The sequence below is a fragment of the Notamacropus eugenii genome, chromosome 3 (genome assembly GCF_028372415.1).
Source record: "Notamacropus eugenii isolate mMacEug1 chromosome 3, mMacEug1.pri_v2, whole genome shotgun sequence".
NCBI classification, from domain to species: Eukaryota; Metazoa; Chordata; class Mammalia; order Diprotodontia; family Macropodidae; genus Notamacropus; species Notamacropus eugenii.
The window spans coordinates 226,038,882-226,060,186 of NC_092874.1; the positions used below are offsets into that span (position 1 = coordinate 226,038,882).

The 21,305-nt window shown below is 41.7% G+C and overlaps 1 protein-coding gene across 6 annotated transcripts in view; it reads right to left on the reverse strand.

Annotated features, from left to right (window-relative positions):
* Positions 1–17,782: 17,782 nt before the first annotated feature.
* The window catches only part of CSAD (cysteine sulfinic acid decarboxylase), a 40,448-nt gene continuing 36,925 nt past the window's right edge, over positions 17,783–21,305 (reverse strand). For all 6 annotated transcript variants that reach the window (XM_072654797.1, XM_072654796.1, XM_072654798.1 and 3 more), the window contains exon 15: positions 17,783–19,370. In XM_072654797.1, the coding sequence (XP_072510898.1) occupies positions 19,197–19,370 (174 nt within the window). In that variant the 3' untranslated portion in view covers positions 17,783–19,196. The remainder of the gene's footprint in view (positions 19,371–21,305) is intronic.

Consider the following 21,305-nt stretch of genomic DNA (forward strand, 5'->3'; position numbering starts at 1 on the left):
AAGGGTGCAGCAGGAAGAGAGTGAGATAGAGCTGGGAGAGAGTGAGGCAGAGCTGAGGCAGAGCAGCTAGCTTGAGTGAAAGGGAGAAATTTTGCCTAAGGAAGCTTATTTGTGGGGAGGCCTAATCAAGGGAAAGCTTCAAGATGACAGTGCTCCATATATTAATGATGTATAAACTTCATGGTTATCATGGTGGAATTGCTTTCTGGTATCTGAATAAATATTTTGGTTTCATCTCTGAGGAAGAAAGTTTGTATTTTGCGAATTTGCCCTGGAAATATGCATGCATATCCATAGTGGCTGCTGTGGGTATCGCACTGGCATTACAACAACCAATGCAGGAATATCTTTTGCTTGACTATGCATATTTGTTTCAGATGTTTTATTTTGCTTTGTTTTGTTTTCAATGGGGGGAAGGTGAGAGGAAGAAAAATAATTTTTGTTCATTAAAAAGTGTTAATTTTTAAAGTAAAAAAAAAAATTAAATTAAAAAGCAAGCATTGGTAGCACAGGGGCAACAATCAACAGAAAACTGAAAAGAGAAACCAAAAGGAAGGAGAAAGGACCTCTGTAGTGAAGGGAGAGATTTAGGAGAGCCATTAGGCCTTTTTTAGGTATCTTAGAACAAAGGACTCTGAGGCCTCCAATGGTACTCAGCAAGACTGATGAAAGTTCCTGAGCTTCTTCCCCAACTTCCTCTTCCATATCCCAACTTCTACCTGGGTCTCTCTGGACAATGTGTCTCTCCAGATTCTCTTACCTATCATACAGATTTTTCTTCTGTGTCCTTTGCTGGATCATCATCTCTCTTACCATAGATGTCACACAGGACTATGTTCTGGGCCCTCTTTCTCTTCTCCCTATATAGTATATTTCATTTGGTGATCACATCAGCTCCCATGGATTTAATTACCATCTCTATAATGATGATTTTCAATTCCATCTACCTTGTCCCAAATTCTCTGCTGACTTCTAATCTCCCATCTCAACTGCCTTTCAGACATCTTGAATTGGATGTCCAGGAGACATCTTAAACTCAAACATGTTCAAAACTAAACTCAATATCTGTCCTCCTGAATTCTCTCTACCACCTCCAAATTTCCTGATTACTCCCCCAGGCTCAAAACCTGGATGTTATCCTGGCCAATTCACAATTCCCTATTCCCCACCCCCACCCCCAATATCCAATCTATTGCCAAGGCAACAGATATCACCATTGCAACATCTATTGAATATTACCCTTTCTTCCCTGGGACATCACCACTGCTCCAGCACAGGCCTTCATTCCTGGACTATGACAATAGCCTGCTGGTGGGTCTGCCAGCCCAAAGTCTCTCCCCATTCCCATCCATCCTCCATTCAGCAACTAAAGTGCTTTTCCCAAAGTGCAGGTCTGACCTTGTCAGCACCTGCCCTTATTCAATAAACTCCAAAGGCTCCCTATTATCTCCAGTGTGTGGGATACAGTGACCCTTACTCAAATTAAACTCAAGGTAGAAAGCAAAAAGGAATTTATTGCAATCTCATGAGAAAGGGCACTTCCCAACAAGGAAGTGCACCAGAGTGGATAGAGTACAGCATTATATAGTCCCTAACGCAGAAGCCCACTAGCCTCTCTTCCCATTGGCTGGGAATCCAGGCATACAGTCTAAGTGCTGGGAATCTACCCCAGGGACAAAGAACATGGAAAGGATCGTTGCTCACCAATGAGGGTTTTTGTTACCAAATATGGAACTTCAGGGAAGAATAGCATAAGGGGTGGTGAAGGGGAAGGGTACATCAGGTCATGTCACCAGAATTTTGGTGGTTCTCCTCCGTCCTGGAGCATTTGATTTGCCCAAGGGGGATACTTGGTTATTTTAGCTTTGGCAGGAAGGGTTGGGGTTTGGGGGAATTCATGCCTGAGGGGTCTTCACTTAACCTGATTTCACTCATCCAGGATCAAATTTAAAAATGTATTTAAAGCCCTTCATAATCAAACCCCCACCTTTGTAGTCTTATACTTTATTCCCCAACATGTACTCTTCAATCCAGTGACACTGATCTCCTACCTATTCCATGAACACTCCATGTCTTTGCTCCAGGCATTTTCTCTATTTCCCATGCCTGGAAAGCTCTTCCTCTTTATCGTGACCTCCTACTCTCCCTGGCTTCCTTCAAGTCCTAACTAAAATCTCATCTTCTATAGAAAGCCTTTCTCAAACCCCCTTAATTCTAATACCTTTCCACTTTTAATTATCTCCTCTTTTTGTATCCCCAGTGCTTAGCACAGTACCTGACACATAGTAGATATTAAATATAAGTTTGTAGTTGTTGTATTCGTCCTTTGTTTTCAAAGAAGACCATGACATCAGAGAAATGATGACATGACTTGCACTGGACTTTGTTTTGAGTGAGGGAGGGCTGTGCAAGGTCACCAGTCTCACTTTCTCCTCCTGAACCATCTGGATCCAGTGATCAGATATTCATCAGGATGACTGGAGATGACCCAGGATGCAATGGGAGACCTTGGTCTTTTCAGGTATTCACTTAGAGGGAGGTAACACATTGAGTAAATAGGCCTCTTTAAGAAGTAGTCAGGGAATGGCCCTTTCAGTGAGCAAAAGAAAAAAATAACTAAATCACACTGGGAGGAACAGAGAAATTGTTACTATTGATAATCAACAAATATATGCTTATTGACTTGGCAGATTGGTAACAGACACTACAATATACTCTTTTTTTTTTTTTACTATTTTATCTATGTATTTCCTTTATCCTGATCTTGCCTCAAAAAAGAGTGACCAAAGACTATCTGGAGAGTCACAAAAGTTTAAATTAGGGTTAAGAGACAAATCTCTGCTGGAAGGTTAAGAATTTTCATAACTAGGAGTTCTACAGGAGTAGTACAGTTGTAATTGGGGTGATGCAACTAGACTGCTTTCAAAGACATGGTCTTTGCCTTTCAGGGGTCCAGGTCCCATCACCCCATCACTCCATAAAACGGCCTAGGAGGGAACCTCATGGACCTGAATCATATTGTTCCTAGACAAAAAGAAATGAACTTAGTATTGTTAATAGAATGTATCAGATTAAATTTCTGTCAGTCAACAAACACTGATTAAGTACCTTCTGTGTGTGCCTAACCCTATGCTAAGCTAGTAAATGTCATATCATAAACTTCCTTCCACCCCCTACCCCCACCCCAGAAAATAACAAAGGCTTGGGAAGGAAAGACCCAGTTAAGCTTCATCTAATTGAGAGGAAGGAGCAGAAAGAACTGATTTGTCCAGTTGTTTTTGACTCTTTGTGGACCATACTGTCCACAGGGTTTTCTTAGCAAAAGATACTAGAGTGGTTTGCCATTTCCTTCTCCAGTTGGTTAAGGCAAACAGAGGTTAAGTGACTTGCCCAGGATAGTTTGTGTCTGAGGATGGATTTGAACTTTGGTCTTCCTGACTTCAGGCCTAGCACTCTATTAACTTTGCCACCTAGCTAACTGACTATCAGAAGCTAGCTACGACCCCACAGTGACACCTAATGGTGGCACATTAGATAGGGATAAACACTAATTTCTTTGGCACAGAGGAGATTCCTCCCACCAATGCAAACTGGCACCTTCTCTGCAAATCATAGTCTTAAAGAGATTAGAGATTATAAATTGCCTGAAGCACTAAGAAATCAAATGAATTACCTAGGGCCACACAGCCATGATGTGTCCAAGGCAGAGCTTGAATCCAAGTCTTCCTGGTTCCAATGTCAGTTCTATATTAAGTATTCACACACTGCCTCTTGTTGCTTAAGTAGTTATAATTTTATGCTAGGATAATATTAAAGCTGTAGCTTCCTCTCACAAGGGTTTTTTCATATAGTAAGACCACTGTATCTTAGAGGCATCTTCAAATGAAAAGGTGATGAAATTCAGATGTTTTGGTAAATTCTCATATTCTTTTATCTATGAATGGTTGGCTATTTCCCCCATTTAACACTTGTTAATTTGGAACAGCAATCTCCAGCCAGTTTAAAATGAAATCAGCTTTTCCATGAGGAAAAAGGTCAGTCAATATACATTTATTAAGCATCTACTGTGTGCCAGGCATGCTGCAGATACAAAGAAAGACAAAAACATACCTCTACCCTTAAAGAACTTACATTCTAAGAGAGGAAAGACTTGAATGCATGGCAAGGGAAGGAATATTTTCCATATAAATATTTGCTGGTGAAAATTGCCTAGCTTAATGTCTTTAAAAGCACCTTTACAAGTGGCATAATTAGGTCAATGAGAATGGTAAATGGAAGATAGTTTTTGAAAATCTGTCCTCTGCAGGATCCTTCCCTTAATCCTACAAACATGCTCAAGTCTCTCCCATCTTTAAAAAAAAACAAAAAACTTTTCCTTAACACTGATTATTCCTTCAAGTCCATGTCCTCTTGTCTCAATATCCTTCAAAAAAAAAAAAAGTCTACACTTCCTGCCTCTACTTCTCTTCCAACAGGTCACCACTGAAATGGCTTTCTCCCAAGTCACTACCCCGCCTTCCAATTACTTCTCGTCCTCCTTGACCTCTTTGTAACTTTAGACACATTGAAAAACTCCTTCCTGTTTCTCTTCCTCCTTCTTTTCTTCCATAATAATAGCGAACATTTATATAGGTGTACTATGTGACAGGCACCGTGCTAAGCACTAGACAATTATTACCTCATCTGATCCTCACAACCACCCTGGGAGGTAGGTGCTGTTATTACCCCCATTTCACAGATGAGAACACCAAATTTTCATGGTTCTCTCCCTGCCTCTCTGTTCACTTTCCGTATTCTTTCCCTATCCTACTCCTTCAATGTGTGAGTCCCTCAAGGTTCTGTCCTTGGCTCTTTTCCCTCTCACCTTTCTTTCCCATGGTAATCTCACCTGCCTTCAATGGTTCCAATTGTCATCTCTGCACTGAGGATCACAGAATTCTTCTGAGAATATTGTTTGTTTTTGTTTTTCCTCTGAGATTGGACAGTTCCTTGTATATATTCAAATATCTAAATGAATATGTGATCTCATGAATTTGGAAGTTCCTTTCAATAACACAGATCCCAACCCATCCATCCCTGCTCAACCTGTTCTACTCATGTTTTTGTCCTTCTATAATTTTGCTGCAGGGTGTCCACCCAACCTGCTGGCAGCTTTTGTCATGTAATGTACCAACCCCTTTGTTATGTGGACATTTTAGCTGGTGAAAGAAGAAAAACATTTGTATGTATAACACTGATAAAATCAGCCTAAAAAGGAACAGCCCATTAGATAAAAATGCTCAAGGAGAGAGAGAGACAAGATGTTCAGAAAGGAGAATCATCTCTTTTGGAGACCAAAGCCATGACAGAAGGTTTGGATGGCTGTACCACATAGTTGTCCATCAACTCATTTACATATTACTGTTACCAGGGTTGTGACACATGTAGCTCCTGGTAGCTACTGGAAGAGCTAGCTAGAGGAGAGGAAAATCATTCTTTTGTATGTACAGTCCATTGGATTTATTGACCTTTGGTACCACATACAGCCCGAGAGATGGGAAATCTCTCTGGTTCTTGTCTGTGTTGCTTCTTTATGGCTTATAAGGGAGAAGCAGAGCAGGAAAGACACACAAGATTTTCATCCACTTTTCTATGAGCTATGCTGATTAGAGAAGAAGCTTGGTTTTGCTGAGAATATACTGGAGAAAACAGAATGCCATGTTATTTTGAAGAGCTGGGTGGGAAAAAGCAGCATGGTTCTATCATTATCTACAGATTGAAAGTAGAAAACTTCCCCAGAACAGATCTGAGAAGCTTTGTAGTTCTCTGGTTTAGAGGAACTTCTTATCCCTATAATAACTTAACACTTTGCCTTGCCAGAGATGTCTATATGCTAAAAGAATATGACACTATTTCAGAATCCTCAAAGCAGTAGAAGCAGCTTTGCCTGACAAGTGGTGGAGATTGCCTGAAGATATCCAGGGCATCAAGACCAGCAGTCCAGTCATGAATTCCTGCAGGTAATGGGTTCCATTACTCAAGTGCCTTACTATAAGGTTTCTGTAGCTATATGCCCATTCCTGCTGACATTATGTATATTAGTGGGAGATTATGATCCAAGGTTTATAGGTATAGTATTACATTTCGATTACTCCTGCTCTTGTCTTCTGGTGAGAAAATGTTATGATTATTCCTTTCTTTGTTTTTTCCTTAAGTAAATGTTTATTTTTTAAAGAGTCAGTGTTATCATTGTGAATGATTTTGTGCAAATGGGAAGTATACCAGTGGGGATTCGGATTTACAGTAACACATGGTAGGACCCTGAGAGTGATTCGTATCCATGGGGACACCCCTTTAGGGAACTATTCCAACTTTCAAAGTAGCTGTAGGTGGGGTGACTGAGCCTGCCACAGCGCAAGAAGAGAGAAAGGCAGGTGTGATCACTCCACCTGCAAGAAGAGATAGATATAGGACAATAACTAGTAAGGATGTTTGGACTGAGTGAAGATTTTTTGTTTTGTCTTGTTTTAAGAAGAGGAAAGACAGGGAAATGTTTGTAGGCAACAGGACAGAACACTGTACTGGAGTCAGAAGGTCCAGATCTGAGTATTGGTTCTGACATTTACTATTGTATTACTTTTATAGAATCATAGCTATAGGGAGAGAGGAGACTTTAGAGATCATACCTTGTCTGATACCTTCATTTTATAGATGAGGAAACTGAGGCCCAGTAAAGGTGACTTGCTCAAGGTCACAGATCCAGAATTCAAAAAGAGGTCATTTTTTTTAAAACATGAGAAGAGAAACAGGTAATATACCTATCACAGGTATGGATAAGAAATGAATTTTTAACTAAACAATGAACTGAAGCAATTATAATATATATATACATATATATACACACACACATATGTATATATATACGTGTATGTATACACGTATACATACATATATATGTATGTGTGTATATGTATATGTGTGTGTATATATGTGTATGTGTATATATATGTATATGTGTGTGTGTGTGTGTATATATGTGTATATATATACATACATATATATATATAAAAACAGAAGCCACCCTCCACTTTTATATATATATAAAAACAGCCTCCACTGCCTGGTCAAGTAGGTTGCATCTCACTCCCCCTTTCTAGGGTTCTTTGATCTCTGCCAATGGTTTCAGCTCCCACCAAAGGAATTCCCCCAAGTGTAGGGGGTGATCCTGTGTACCCCAATTCCATTTAGCCACTAATAGTCACATTAGTTTTGATACAGAAAATAAAAACACAAACTTACTCCTCCAACACATGAGAGGCAGAATCCTCCTCCTTCCCTTTACACTACTTCAGTCTCTGAGGAATAAAAGGCTCTCAGCTTAGTTCATTACTTATAGGACATAGTCCTAGTTCTAAGTCCAAAATTCCTCCAAAGCTTGAGTCTCAGACACCTTGGCTTCTTAAGGCTTCCATGTTGGGCAGGCTGAATGTACCACTCCATTTGCAATCCTGGATCCAAGGTCTCCAGGGCTCGAATTCCTCATCCTGTGGGATCACCTGAAACTGAAGGAGGACACATAACACACAACAGAAACAAACACCCCAGCTCCATTTCTTGGAGCTGGGGTGAAAGAAATGAAGGAGAGGAAAATACATCTCCCCTCACTGGTTCAGTTCATGTCATCCTCATTGTGAGTAAACTGGGATCTTCACCCTCTCAGTGAAGCTATTTTTAAAATTTAATTAATTAATTTTTCATTTTCAACATTCACTTTTATAAGATTTTGAGTTCTAAATTTTCCCCTTCCCCAAGACAGCATTCAATCTGATATAGGCCACACATGTACAATCATTTTAAACATATTTCCACATTAGCCATGTTGTAAAAGAAGAATCAGAATAAAAGGGGAAAACCGTGAGGAAGAAAAAAAAGAAACAGAGAAAATAGTCTGCTTCCATCCGCGTTCAGACTCCGTCGTTCTTTCTCTGGATGTGAACAGCATTTTCCATCATGAGTCTTTTGGAATTTGGATGAAGTTATCAAGAGAGCAGCAGAGAGTGAGGGGAGCAGAACCAGGAGCACATTTTACACAGTCACAGTCCCACTGTGCAATGACTGGCTTGGTGGACTTGGCTCTTCTCAGCAATGCAAGGTTATAAGACCACTCCAAAAGATTCATAATGGAAAATGCTGTCTACATCCAGAGGAAGAATTAGAGAGTCTGAATGCAGATCGCAGCATACTATTTGTTCTCTCTTTTTTTGTTTTGTTTTTTCTTTCTTGGGGTTCATTCCATTGGTTTTAATTCTTCTTTACAATATGACTAATGGGAAAATGTTTAATATGGATGTATATGTATCAGATTGCATGCTGTTTTGGGAAGGGGCGAGGGGAAGGAGGGGGAGAAATTTAAAACTCAAAAGCTTGTGGACCTGAATGTTGCAAACTCAAATTTAATAAATATATTTATTTTTTTAAAAAGGGAGAGCAAGCAGCAGAAAGACAGCTAATGGCTAAGTCTCACCAGTTTCAAAGACACAGGCAGGGTAGGGAATGAAGAGGTCTCCATGTTAGGCAATCTAGACATGTTCCAAAGGTCCCTAAAAGGCACCTCCAGTGTTAGGGGCACTGGACACCAGGACTGAATCTAATCATCTGTGTAAACCTAGAACAAGATGGGCCATGGGTTACACTTGGGACCATGCTGCTCCCTAAGTTTTTGCAGCTATAAAATGAGGGGATTATAAACCAGGTGACTTCTAAGGGCTCTTTCTAGCACCAGATCTGTGATCCTACAATCCCTCTCCCCTGATCCCAGCTCATCAAGCAGGTTTCTTCTTTCCTCTTTCAGTGATTCTCAAACTCTTCCATGGTGCTAGAACATTTCTGTTTAAATTGTTGTTGTTGTGTTCGTCCTTCATTTTCAAAGAAGACCATGACATCAGAGAAATGATGACATGACTTGCACTGGACTTTGTTTTAAAGGAGGCAGGGCTGTGCCAGGTCACCAGTCTCACTTTCTCCTCCTGAGCCATGTGGATCCAGTGACCAGATATTCATCATGATGACTGGAGATGGCTCAGGATGCAATGGTGGACCTTGGCCTTTTCAGGTATTCACTTAGAGGGAGGGAACGTCCATTGAGTGAATAAGCCTTTTTAAGAAGTAGTCAGGGAATGGCCCTTTTAACGAGCAAAAAAAAAAACTAAATGAAGCTGGGACAGTTTCTATAGAGCAACAGTTACTATTGATAATCACTCTAAGCCAGCCATTAAATGGAACTTTTTAAATGGGCATTGAAAATGAAAAGCATTTTCACTAGTGACTCCTCCATGGACTCTGCCTGAAACTGAGGCCTAGAGTGTCTAATGAATATTGTATGTGTCCAAGGACAAAAAGTGACCAGTCCTTCAGAGGCCTTACAGTTCAAACCCTTTATGTGAGTCAAAAGTAAACAGTCCTAGAAAGCTGGATAACTCACTGTAAGATCACTAATAAGATCCAAAGACTAAAAATGTCCAGGATTTCAAGAGCTTTTGAGTCAGACCCCCTACTGAGATCATAGGAGAAACAGAGGCCTAGGGAGCTTCAGGGATCTGTATGCAGTAACAGGCAATTTCCTAGACCTAGAGGTAAGAGGGCCTTAAGACCATTTTGACTACAAACTCCTCTCCCAGGTATCTTCCTGAAACTGAGGCCTAGTGAGCCAAAAGACCATTGTATGATCAGCCAGAAGGGTCCAAGGAATAAACGTGACTAGTCCTCCAGAGGCCTTCATGTGCCTCTAAAGGAAACAGAGTCCTAGAGAGCTGACTGGACAAGTGCAAGATCACCCCCAAGCTCATAGGATGAAAAATATCAAGGCATTCAATGGCTTTAGAGCCAGACCTCCTACTGTAACTGAGGGGGTGGGGGGCTGGGGGGAACATGAGGATAAGAGAGCTTGAGGGACCTGAATGTGATCACCTACAGGCTCCTAGGCCTAGAACAAAACTTTGATAGAAATTTTGTACTAAAGTCCTTTAAAGTTATTATTTCTAATGTCTACAACATCAGGATCTTTAAAAAATATTGGCTGGGGATCAGGATGACTCATCTTCATGAGTTTGAATCTGGCCTCAGATATTTACTAGCTGTGTGACCTTGAGCAAGTCACTTAACTCTGGTTGCCTGTAATGTTAAGGGAATTTGAAGATCTTCCCTGCCTTTTAATAGGCCCATGTGACCTGCTTTGAGCTTTGGCCCAGCCCACAGCTTGAGTCACATGAAACCCATGGTGGGAAGAGCTTGATGAATGAGTGCAGCAGGAGAGAGAGTGAGCTAGAGCTGAGAGAGAGAAGAGGCAGAGATGAGCAGAGCAGCTAGCATGAGTGAGACAGGGAGTGATTTTGCCTAAAGGAGATTGTTTGTGGGGAGGCCTGGGGATGGCCGTGCTCCTTTTATTGGTAATGTGTACAAACTTTGTTGTTACCACAGTGGAAATGGCTTTCTGGTATCTGAATAAATATCTTAGTTTCATCTTTGAGGAAGAGTTTATGTTTTGCAAATTTACCCTGGAAATATGCATGCATGTCCATAGTGGCTGGTGCGGGCATGGCATTGGCACCTCATTGCCTCAGTTTCCTCATCTGTAAAATGAGCTGGAGAAGGAAATGGCAAACCACTCCAATATCTTTGCTGAGAAAAACCCCAAGTGGGGTCATGAAGAGTCAGACATGACTGAAAGGACTCAACAAAAAAAAGTATGTTAATAATAGGAAGGGAAAACCTTGGGAAGCAAACTGAGAAGAGTTCCCCTCTATGAACGAATACAGTTGCAGTGTTGTTTATAAATGTCTCATATGAATTTGAATTGTATGAGACAATTCTCAATGCCAAATCACTCCCCTCAAGAAGCTAGATAAGTTGTACACCTGGAGAGGTGAAGAATCAACCCTACATTCATGATACCCACATCAAAGCTCAGACACATGGTGAAACCCCAGTCTGACACAGGAAGGTGCCTTTCCTTACCCATTACATTTTTGCACTGCTATGTCCCTGACTCTCAGATCTTTCTACCAGTCCCTGGCCTAGGGCCTAGAGCTCTGGATTTATACAGACAGGATTTGGTCTTGGGTACAGACTTCAAAAATAATTTTTCCCTTTGACTTGTTATGACCCTACCCAGGTCTGCCTCTGCAAAAATCCCCAAATCCAGCTTGAATATTCCTCAGTCTACAACTCTACAGATATGGGTACAGATCTCTGATCTCCTACAAAAGTCAAGGTCACAATGCATATATCCTTGGAAATAACATTAATAGCTAAAATATAGCATTTTAAAGTTAGCACAGCACTTTACATTTGTAGTCTCACTTGAGTCTCACAACCTTGTGAGGCTGGTGTTTTTGTTTCCATTTCAGATAAGGAGACTTAGTCCAGTGACTTGTCCAGGGTCACACAATTAATCAGTGGCTGAGGCAGCATCTCAATTTCCTGACTCCAAGATTCAGTCCTCCATCTACTATACCACTTAGAAGATGTAGTACCATCTGTTTTGCTTCTGCATCCTAAGGACCATTGGGCCTTGTCATTTGACTTGAAACAGAAACTGATATGTGTTACCTCCTCTTAACAGAAAGTGAGTCTTTAAGAGACCAACCATCTGGTTTTTCCCTTTTGTTCTGATTCTTCTTTCACAACATGACTAATGTGGAAATGTTTAATACGATCATATATGTACAGGCCATATCAGATTACATGCCATTGTAGGGAAGGAGGGAGAGGGGGAAAATTTAGAACTCAAAATCTTATAAAATTTAATGTTAAAAATGAACAAAAAAACCAATTATATATTTTTTTTAAAAAAGAGACTATTTATTTGTATGCCCAGTGCTTAGCATAGCTTAATTGATTAATAAATCCTTTTTCATTTCATTCATTGGGTCCAGGATAGCTTTTATACCCAAATAAAAAGGATTCCCAGTAGCCCATAAATATTCAATACAATTCTTTTTCTCTGATGAATTCCACTTTCCATAGGGTCCTAAAGTCTTCCAGGCTTTTGCACCATGCTGTAGTAAATTTCAGGAAGGAACAGACAAACAATATCCCCAACCTTTTGGAGTCTCACTTTCCATAGGGTTGCATGCATTATCCCAGATTCACAATGCCCATCTGTGTTTTCAACTCCCCTCAGAAGAAAAATAAACTTAGGCAGCACCTTGACTATGAAGTGAATCTCATTCAGTTTCATTCAGCTGATAAACTTTCATACCTACTATGTGCTCAGCACTGTGCTAAGCCCTGAAGACATAAAGAAAGGCAAAAGACAGTTCCTCTTCTCCAAGGATTATATTATTAGTTATTAATCACAATATAATGGAAGAAACAAAATACAACTATGTGTAATCAAGTTATAGACAGGATAAATTGTGGGTAATAAACAAAGGGAAAATACTCAAATTAGGAAGAATTGGAAAAAGCTTCCTATAGAAGGTGGGGTTTTAGTTAGGACTTGAAGAAAGCCAAGAAAAAATGAGAGCCTGTGTAAATACCTACAATTGGGAGATGGAATGTGTCTTGTCAGAGAAACAAGACTAGTGTCACTAGATCACAGAGTACATAGGATGGTGTAGGGTGTAAGAACACTGGAAAGGTGAAGGGCTTTGAATGACAGAGGATTTTATATTTAACAGAAGAAGTAATAGGAAGTCACTGGAATTTACTGAATGGATGACATGGTCATACCTGTATTTTAGGAAGATCACTTTGACAGCTGAGTGGAGGAAGGAGTGGAATGGGGAAAGACTTGCGGTTGGGAAACCAACCAGCAGGGTATTAAAATAGTCTACGTAGGAAGTCATGAGGATCTGTACTAAGGTGGTAGCTGTATCAAAGTGAGGGCATATTTGAGAGATGTTACACAAGTAAAATCCATAGGCCTTGGCAACTGATTGGATATGGGGATGAAATAGAGTGAGGAGTCAAAGATGACACCTAGGTAGTTGAACCTGGGTTCCTGGGAGGATGATGATGCCCTTGATCATAAAAAGGAAGTTTGGAAGGGGAGAAGGTTTGGGAGGAAAAATAATTACTTCATTTTGTTTGGGTTTAAGATGTCTAAAGGACATATAATTCAAGGTGTCTAACAAGCAGACGCAAGACTGGAGGTCAGCAGAGATTTAAAAATCATCAACACAGAGAGGATTGAATCCATAGGAGCAGAAGAAATCAGGGTCCTGGACTTTTAAAGCCCTGTAAGATAACCACAGTTAGGAGAATGAAAACCCAGCCAAGGAGACAGAAATGGTCATACAATTGAGAGGATGGGTCAGGACAGAGTGGTATCACAGAAGCCCAGAGAGAAAGGATGTGATTAACAGTGTCAAAGCTTACAAAGAGGATGAGGACTGAGAAAAGGTCATTAGATTTGGCAACTAAGAAATAACTGGTAACTTTGGAGAGAGCAGCTTTGGTTGAATGATGGGATTAAAAGCCAGACTGTAAAGAGTTAAAAAAGAGAATGAGAGGGAAGAATTGCTTTGTGTATCTATTGTAGATGGCCTTCTCAGGAAGTTTAGCCATAAAAAGGAGAGATATGGGGGTTTAGGGGGTGGTCAGGATGCATGAATCAGGTGAGGGATTACTTAGGAGAGATGGATGATCAAGTGAGAGGTTTTGGTTTTGGTTTTTTTAAGGTGTGGAGTGCGGGGAGAGACAAGGGTATGCTTGTAGGCAGTAGGGAAGCAGTCAGGAGATAGGAAGAGATCTCAAATAGTGAGAGAATGGGGGTGTGGGGATAAAGTAGCAACCTGCTAGAGGAGACAGATGGAACAGGATGATTTGTGCATGTAGAGGGATTTGTCTTGACAAAGAAAAGTGCCACCTCATCTACGTGAGTTGGGGATGAAATATGGTTGTAGCAGAAAGCACCCTGGGTGACATGAGATAAGGAGGAGCTGAGAAGCAGCTCCTGGGGGATGGCCTCAATTTTTTCAGTAAAACATGAGGCAAGATTCTCAGCTGAGAGGATGGGACAAGGGGCAGGCAAGGGAGATTTCAGCATCAGCCTTCTAAAATTCCTGAGAGCGCAGAATCCCCTAGAAGGAAAATAATTTGAGGATTCAGAAAAAAACATTTTCCTTTTATTTTCCAGGCTTCCACATCTTTTTTTCTTTTTGTAAATAGTATTTTTTTCCAATTACATGTAGTTTTCAGCATTCATTTTTTCCCTCCTCCCCTCCCCAAGCATTCCAATAGAGACTACAGATGCACAATCAATACATTTTTCCTTTCTATGGAATTCACACTATTTGATTAACTCATGGTATTAACAGAAGACAAATTCCAGTTCCCTTGCTGCCTTATATTGTGGCTTTAGTCTCTTACCAGTACTTCTCCTAGCAATGGACTTGAGTCTCTGGGCACTCTATCCAGGAACTTCTTCTTTCGCTTGAAGGCTTTATTCCAGGGTTTTACAGGAAATCCCCTTTCTTCTATCCAGGAGGTTGAGGCTTCAAGAACTCTTGCATTTAAATTTGCTAGAGGCAACTTTCAAGAATTCTTACCACTTAGCAAAGTGGGTTCCCCTCACTGGCTCCCAAGTCTTGGGCTGAGAGGGGAAACCAGCCTTTCTGAGGATCCAGGGATCCAGAATCTATCCTTTTCTGTAGACTTCTGTCTCAAGGCAGCTGTTAGCAGATTACAGGAGTAGGTGAAAGTAAACTCTCCCCAGAACGAACTTTTGATATTAACTCTGATCTGTGCTATTAAGATCTTTCTGGGAAAAAAGCAAAAGGAGGAAAAAAACCCAACCCACCAAAGATCTGTTGTTTTTATAATCTGGTATAACCAGGTACTCTTCCCATTAAAATCTGCCCTACAATAGCAGCAGCAAACCAATTAGTGTATGGGTGACGTGCCAAGGGGCATGCCCATACCTTCCATACAAAGATATAATTAAAAACCCCAAAAGCTTAACCACCTTGTAGATCATAAAATGAGATAATATATGCCTTGAAAATTTTATGCGGCTATTATTATCAAGTTGATGGGGAGTTCCCTTGATCAGCCTCTGCGGTATGAAGGGACAGATAGAAGGGATGTAGCACTGTGCATGGGAGTCATAAAGACCTGTGTTCAAATTTGCTTTAGACACAAATGACCCCAGGCAAGGCCCTTATCCTTTCTGTACCTAAGATGCCTCATCTGTAAAATGAGAGTGGAACTTGATGGTTTCTAAGATCTCTTCCAAATCTGAGTCTATGATCCTATTATTTTATGAATCCCCTACATATCCACACCTGACATATTCTTTGAGGACCAAGTTAAGTTTCTGCCTTCCCCAATGATAACATTGATCTTTACCTTTTCAGTCTACAACACTTTTTGCACTTACCTGTACTGCATAGTTGCTACCTTGTCATATTCTATAACTGGGTGAATCCAATAATTTAGCACTTTCTATGTCACTATGTCCACACAATACTGATATAGCATGGTACCTTTCTGTGCCAGTTCCTTCTTCTGTGTCTTCTTTAACTCTATTGTGTTTCATATTCTTTTGTATTCTATAGTGCCTAGCAGGATGCTAGGTACATAAATTCCTACCATTTGACCTTTGACTTCTTGGAGAACTAAAAGGAACAGTAGAAGAAAAATTAAATCCTATATACATGTAGGTGTTAGAATCTAGGAAGAGGTGGATGCATATGAATATGATACTGTATGGGGAGAATTTGAGGTTGTGAGTAGTTGATTCTTCCATTTAAAATGTTCAATCAGTCCTGGAAGTGATAAGAAAATGCACCTTCTTCCCCTTAGTAGAGCTGGAAGTAGATGCAGTACACACTGTCAGACATGATCAGTGTGTTGGTTGGATCTGCTTAAATATCTTTCTTTCTTTCCAAGGAAGATTCTATGGCAAGTGGAGGAGGAGGTGGGAATGTTTAAAGGGAAATGCCTATGGTATCAAAAAACAAATGGCAACAATAAAGCATAAAGAATAAAATTTTAATTGAGAATTGTTATAAGTTTACAACGAACTTTCCTTACTCAATTCAGGTCTCAGGACTGCCTTCAGAGCTCTCATCTGTGTGCCTACCTATGTGTGTGTGGTTGGGAGAATGGGGTTTGCTTTCTCTGCTGATCAAAACCCTGCCTCTACCATCCAGTCACTCTCTTCCAGTTTAGATTTTTAGAAGCAGATTTGTGGCCTACTCCCCAGCTCCCCCATCCTGAGCTTCCCAGACTTCCCTCAGAAGAACACTCAAAATTATGCTTGCTGCTCATTTAATGGGCACACCCATTTGTTAGGATCCACACAGGCATCTATAGGATACTCATGGCCTATGCAAGACATCCATATGTAGTGTCTGAAAAACTATAAATAGGATGCTCAAGGGGAGGCACGGATAGATATCTGAGGAATCTTGTCCACCCCTCTCTAAGGGAGACTTCTGTTCTTGTCTTCAGGGGAGTAGGACCAGAGGTCCTCAGGGACCAGAGGTCATTCCTGTAAAAGAAGGGGTACCTCATATGGGGTCATGACCCACAGTTTAAGAAACACTGAAGGGGTCTCAAGTAGAAAAAGTTTGAGAAGCCCTGCCAAGAATTAGACCTCCCCAAATATTACTGGTCTATGGGAATAACCACTTGAAAATAAAAAAGCCACCAGCTTCCCTGGTAGTGATCTCTTAACAAGAAAGGGGACTCAAAGTTTACACCCACCAGTTTGGCCCCTTTTCATCAAATGCTGTTTACACAAAAAACTACCACAAATAGTGAAAAGTGAGCAAATACTTTTACATAAAAAGTCAACAGAGACTGGAGAAGTTCTGACTAGAATGTATCAGAAAGTACACGAGTGAAGAGTTCTTTAGATAGGCAATCTTGCTCTTTAGGCAGGAGTGAGGTGAGATCTTGCTTAACCAAGTAAACAGCCTCCACCTAACCCAAGGAGAAATTCCCAAAGTTTCTAAGAAAGTAAGCAAGGAATTACGAAGCTAGCTTCCCCTCCATGTCTACAAGAAAGCCTTTCTATTTCTCCTGCTTGGAATTGGTCCCGAATACGGAAGCAGGATTGTCATTTTTTAAAGAAGGAAGCGAAGAATGCCTCTCTTCAAAACTTTCTGCACCAACTCAACCCCTCACACATACATCATTCACCAATCAGGAGAGTCTCATGAAAACTGCTCCAAGCTTGGCTGGAAACCCTGGTCACACAGCCAAGTTCCTGCCCCCCAAAATTTTAATGCATATCTTACTACTTTCAACCCCTAATGTTCTCTACCACTCTTCCCTAACACAACAAAAGCTAGAGAAGGTCACACAACCTTTCTGATAGGTATGTTACAAATTCATGTTATCCAACTTCAACTGGGTCCTCCGTGAAGCAAAGCAATCTTTTTATTTCTCTCCAACTGAATCTCTCTCTTACTTCCCACAGAAGCCATTCCAATTCTTCTCCCCTTTTCTTAAGCCTTTCATACATCACCTTCCCTGCAACATTTCAGCTGAGGGCTTCCTACTTTCCTGAGAAAATTAAGGTCATTTTACCTGAGCTCTCTCATTCCCACTTCTCTTCACCTGAAAACCACCTGACATCACTCCTCACTCTCTCCTCCTTTTTTCTAGTCTCTAACAATTAGGTGACCCTTCCCCTTGCCAAGGTCAATCCTTCTACATGTGCCTTTGATCCCATCCCTCCTCCTATAATCTCCAATAGATGGCAGGCCCCACTTCTAATCTAACCTTTCCATATCTACCGGTTCCCTCCCTTCAAACATATCCTAGTCTCCTTCATTTTAAAAAAATCTTCCCTAGATCCTATCACACACTCAAGCAATCACCCTCTATTTTGCCTCCCTTCCTTGGCCAAACTCCTGTCTTACACAATAAGTGTAAGGCAATAAACCTCTATTTGCTCTCTTCTCACTCACTCCTCAAGCCAAACCCCAACTCTCTCCAAATGATGATCTCCCATTTGCCACATCTGATGGTCTTTTCTCAGCCTTCATCCTTCTCAACCTCCTGAAGCATGGGAGGCTACTGACCATCCTCTTCTCCTGGATGCTCTCTCCTCCCCAGGTTTTTCTCAGTTTCCTTTACTGGCTCATCATCCATGTGATGTGGGTACACCTGCCCTCTTCTCTGCTTTCTCTTGCCAGCATAATTATCTCTGCATAGATGACCCACATGTTTATGTACACTGCTCACCTCTTCCCTGAGCTTCAGCCCTACATCACCACTGTCCTGGAGTCATATCCAAAAGAGAATTTATCATCTTTGCCCCCAAAGCAACCTGGCTTACAAACTTCGCTATTCCTGCCCAGAGCCTGCTGGTCTTCCAAGTCTGTGACCTGAGAGTTACCCAGGTCAGTAAGGCTCCTCTCTCCTGCCACACACAAAGATTCAGTTGCCAAATGCTCATGTTCAGCATCATCCCTAGCATCCTACCTCTTCCTTCTTCTCACATATGTACCCTTGCCTAGATTAGTGCAAAAGTCTAAGTGGACCCTCTGCTTTGTCTCTTCCCATCCCAGTGACCCCTCTAAATAGATGCCAAAGTGGTCTTCCTTAAGCACAGATCTGACTGTCACTCCCCGACAAGATGAACTCCAAGTGGCTCCCTATGGCCTCCTAAAGAAAACGCAAAGCCATGTGTTTATTTTTCAAAGCCCTTTAGAGCCTGGATCCAACCTAGCTCACACTCTCAGATCTAGCCAAAATGGCCTTTTTTTGTTCCTCACACACAACACTCCATTTCCTGCCTCTGTGCCTTTGCCCTGACCATCCCCCATGCCTGGAATGCACGTCCTCCTTCCCACCAGCTCCTAAAAGCTCCCTCTTCCTTCAGTCTACATCTACATGAAGCCTTTCCTTATCCCCCTTAATCAGTGCCCTCCCTCCCAAATTAACCTGCGTTGAATTACTCCATCTTTATTCTCATTATATGTTCATTCTGAATACACTTATCTATGTAGTTACCACCTCCTCCACAGGAGGGATTGTTCTCCTCTTTGTGTTTCTATTCCCAGCACTCAGTATAAGGCCTGGCACACACCAGGCACTTAGCAGATGCTTGATACTTATCTAATTGATTCCCTTCTCTCCCTCCACCACCTCGAATTAATTTCATTAACCAAATAATTTCAGGGCAAACAAGTAGAAAAAGAATGTAAAGAATGCCTTAGGTTTCTAAGAACTGTAGCTTATTAGTCAGCCTAGGGAAGTTACAAGTCCTGCCCTAACCGCTCTAGCTCATCCAAGAAGAAGTCTAGGTCGGCTGGGCGCAGGGCTGGGTTGCCCACAATCAGGCGGAAAAAGTTGGGCAAGGTTCTGTGGGGCTGGTAGCCCACCATCATGGAGCCCTCTTTGACCATCCGCTCCTTCAGCATCGGCGCCACCTGCAGGAGATATTGGCAGGGCTCAAAATTCAGTCTGGGAGAGGAGAAGGGATGGCATGTTTGCTGGCCTCTCTCCTCCTCCCCATCCTAACCCCCCACAACCACCTTCCTTCATAAACCAGAGGGCTAGTAAGGCTCCAACTGCTTCTCCAACTGTCATATCCCAGACCATTTATCTGGACTTTGTGGTCCCTCGGCAGTCTGCTTTTCTTTCCCAGCCCCATGTAACACTTTCCATTGAGCAGGCAGGTCTGGTGCTCAATGTCATTAATTCATCTCTGACTGAGATCCAGACCTGTCTAAGATCATATAAGATAGTAAGAAGCTAGATCTTGTGACTCTCTTATACTACAAGGTCCACTCCAAGCCTTTACAAAATCCCACCCTCACCATCCACTAAATCCTCTCCCACCACTGCTTTTACCACCATGCTCCGTTGTCTCTGACATCTTCCTCTCATTCCCCCTCTATATCCAATCAGTCAATACACTCAAGTGTAATGATTCCTTCTCCCTCAAAGAGCTTGAAGCCTGTTCACAATGACAGAATATAATCTCCTTAAAGGCCCTGCTTAATTATGTCTTTACAACCCCACCATCCAGCATAGTACCTATGCTACAGAAGGTCCCTAATAAACACTTAGGACATAAATATGAAACAAAAGGACACACTGATGTCACAGGAACTAGGAGGAAGGAGAGAGCAATGTGGGCTAGAGTATTCCACCTACAATACAACAGATTCTTCTCTTCCAGCACTAGACATGTTCAAGCCCTCACTGCTTTGTATTTGGATTATTGCAATAACACTCAGGCTGCTCTCCTCCAATCATCTCCCCCATCAGCCATCTCTGAAGCCACATTCCATGTGACCACCCAACTACTATCACTAAAATAACACTTTCATCCCACAGCTCTCCAGCTCAAGGACATAGAGTGGGCCCCTATTACCTTACTGGGTCAACTCCAAACTCCTTGGCCTAGCAATTGAAGTTCCTCCTGTGATCTGGCCCCACCACACATATCTAACTATATCCCCAATTACTCAGCAAAGTGAGACTATGGACCACACAGCTAGAAGGGACCTTACAATCCAACCTCCTTATTTTACAGAGGATAAAAGCCTAGTGACTTGTTAAAAACCTTGACTGAGATTACACAGACCATGAGCAGCAGGCATAGGATCAAATTCAGTTCCTGGGACTCCAGATACAAGGGACTTTTCACTAACATGCTGTCTCTCCACACATGGAATGCTCTGCTTCAGTCAGGTGACACTTACTGTTCCCTGGTCATCTGCCAAGCTCCTTCCTACCTCTACTTATGCTGACTAGAACATCCCCCCTTTCACTTTTGCCTCTCCAAATCTGACTCATCCTTTCACTCCCAAGGCAAGTCCCACCTTCTCCAAGAAGCCCTCACTAACTCTTCCAGTCCACGTTTTCTTTTCCTTCCTTTCGACTCCTGTAGCTTACAATCTTGACTATAAAATTGTCTTTTATGGTTCTCTAGGGTCACGTCTATGCCTAAACTCTCAAAGACTACAACCTTCCAGAGGGCAGGGGCTGTCATACTACCAAATCTTTCATAACATTTTGCAGTTTTGGGCCCATCTATTTCAATGTTTCAGTAATCTGGGAATTCTCTGGTATGGACATTCCCTCCGTCCATGTGGCTCAAAGCTTTTTTACAAAGTGAGGAGCTGATCTCTGAGAGCTGCCATTAATGAAGAGTTCATCTCCTCCATCCCCCTCCCCTACCCGCTGCCAGCCCACTGGCAAATTCCCCAAATTTAGCTGAGCTGGTCCTCAGTTGATAAAATGCATGCGCAGTCCTTCTCTGGGTAGAGTGGGCACATAATAAATGCTCAGAAGCATTTCCCTTCCTTCCTCTAGGGCAGAGCTTCTTAATCTGGGGCCCACTGATAGATGTTAGA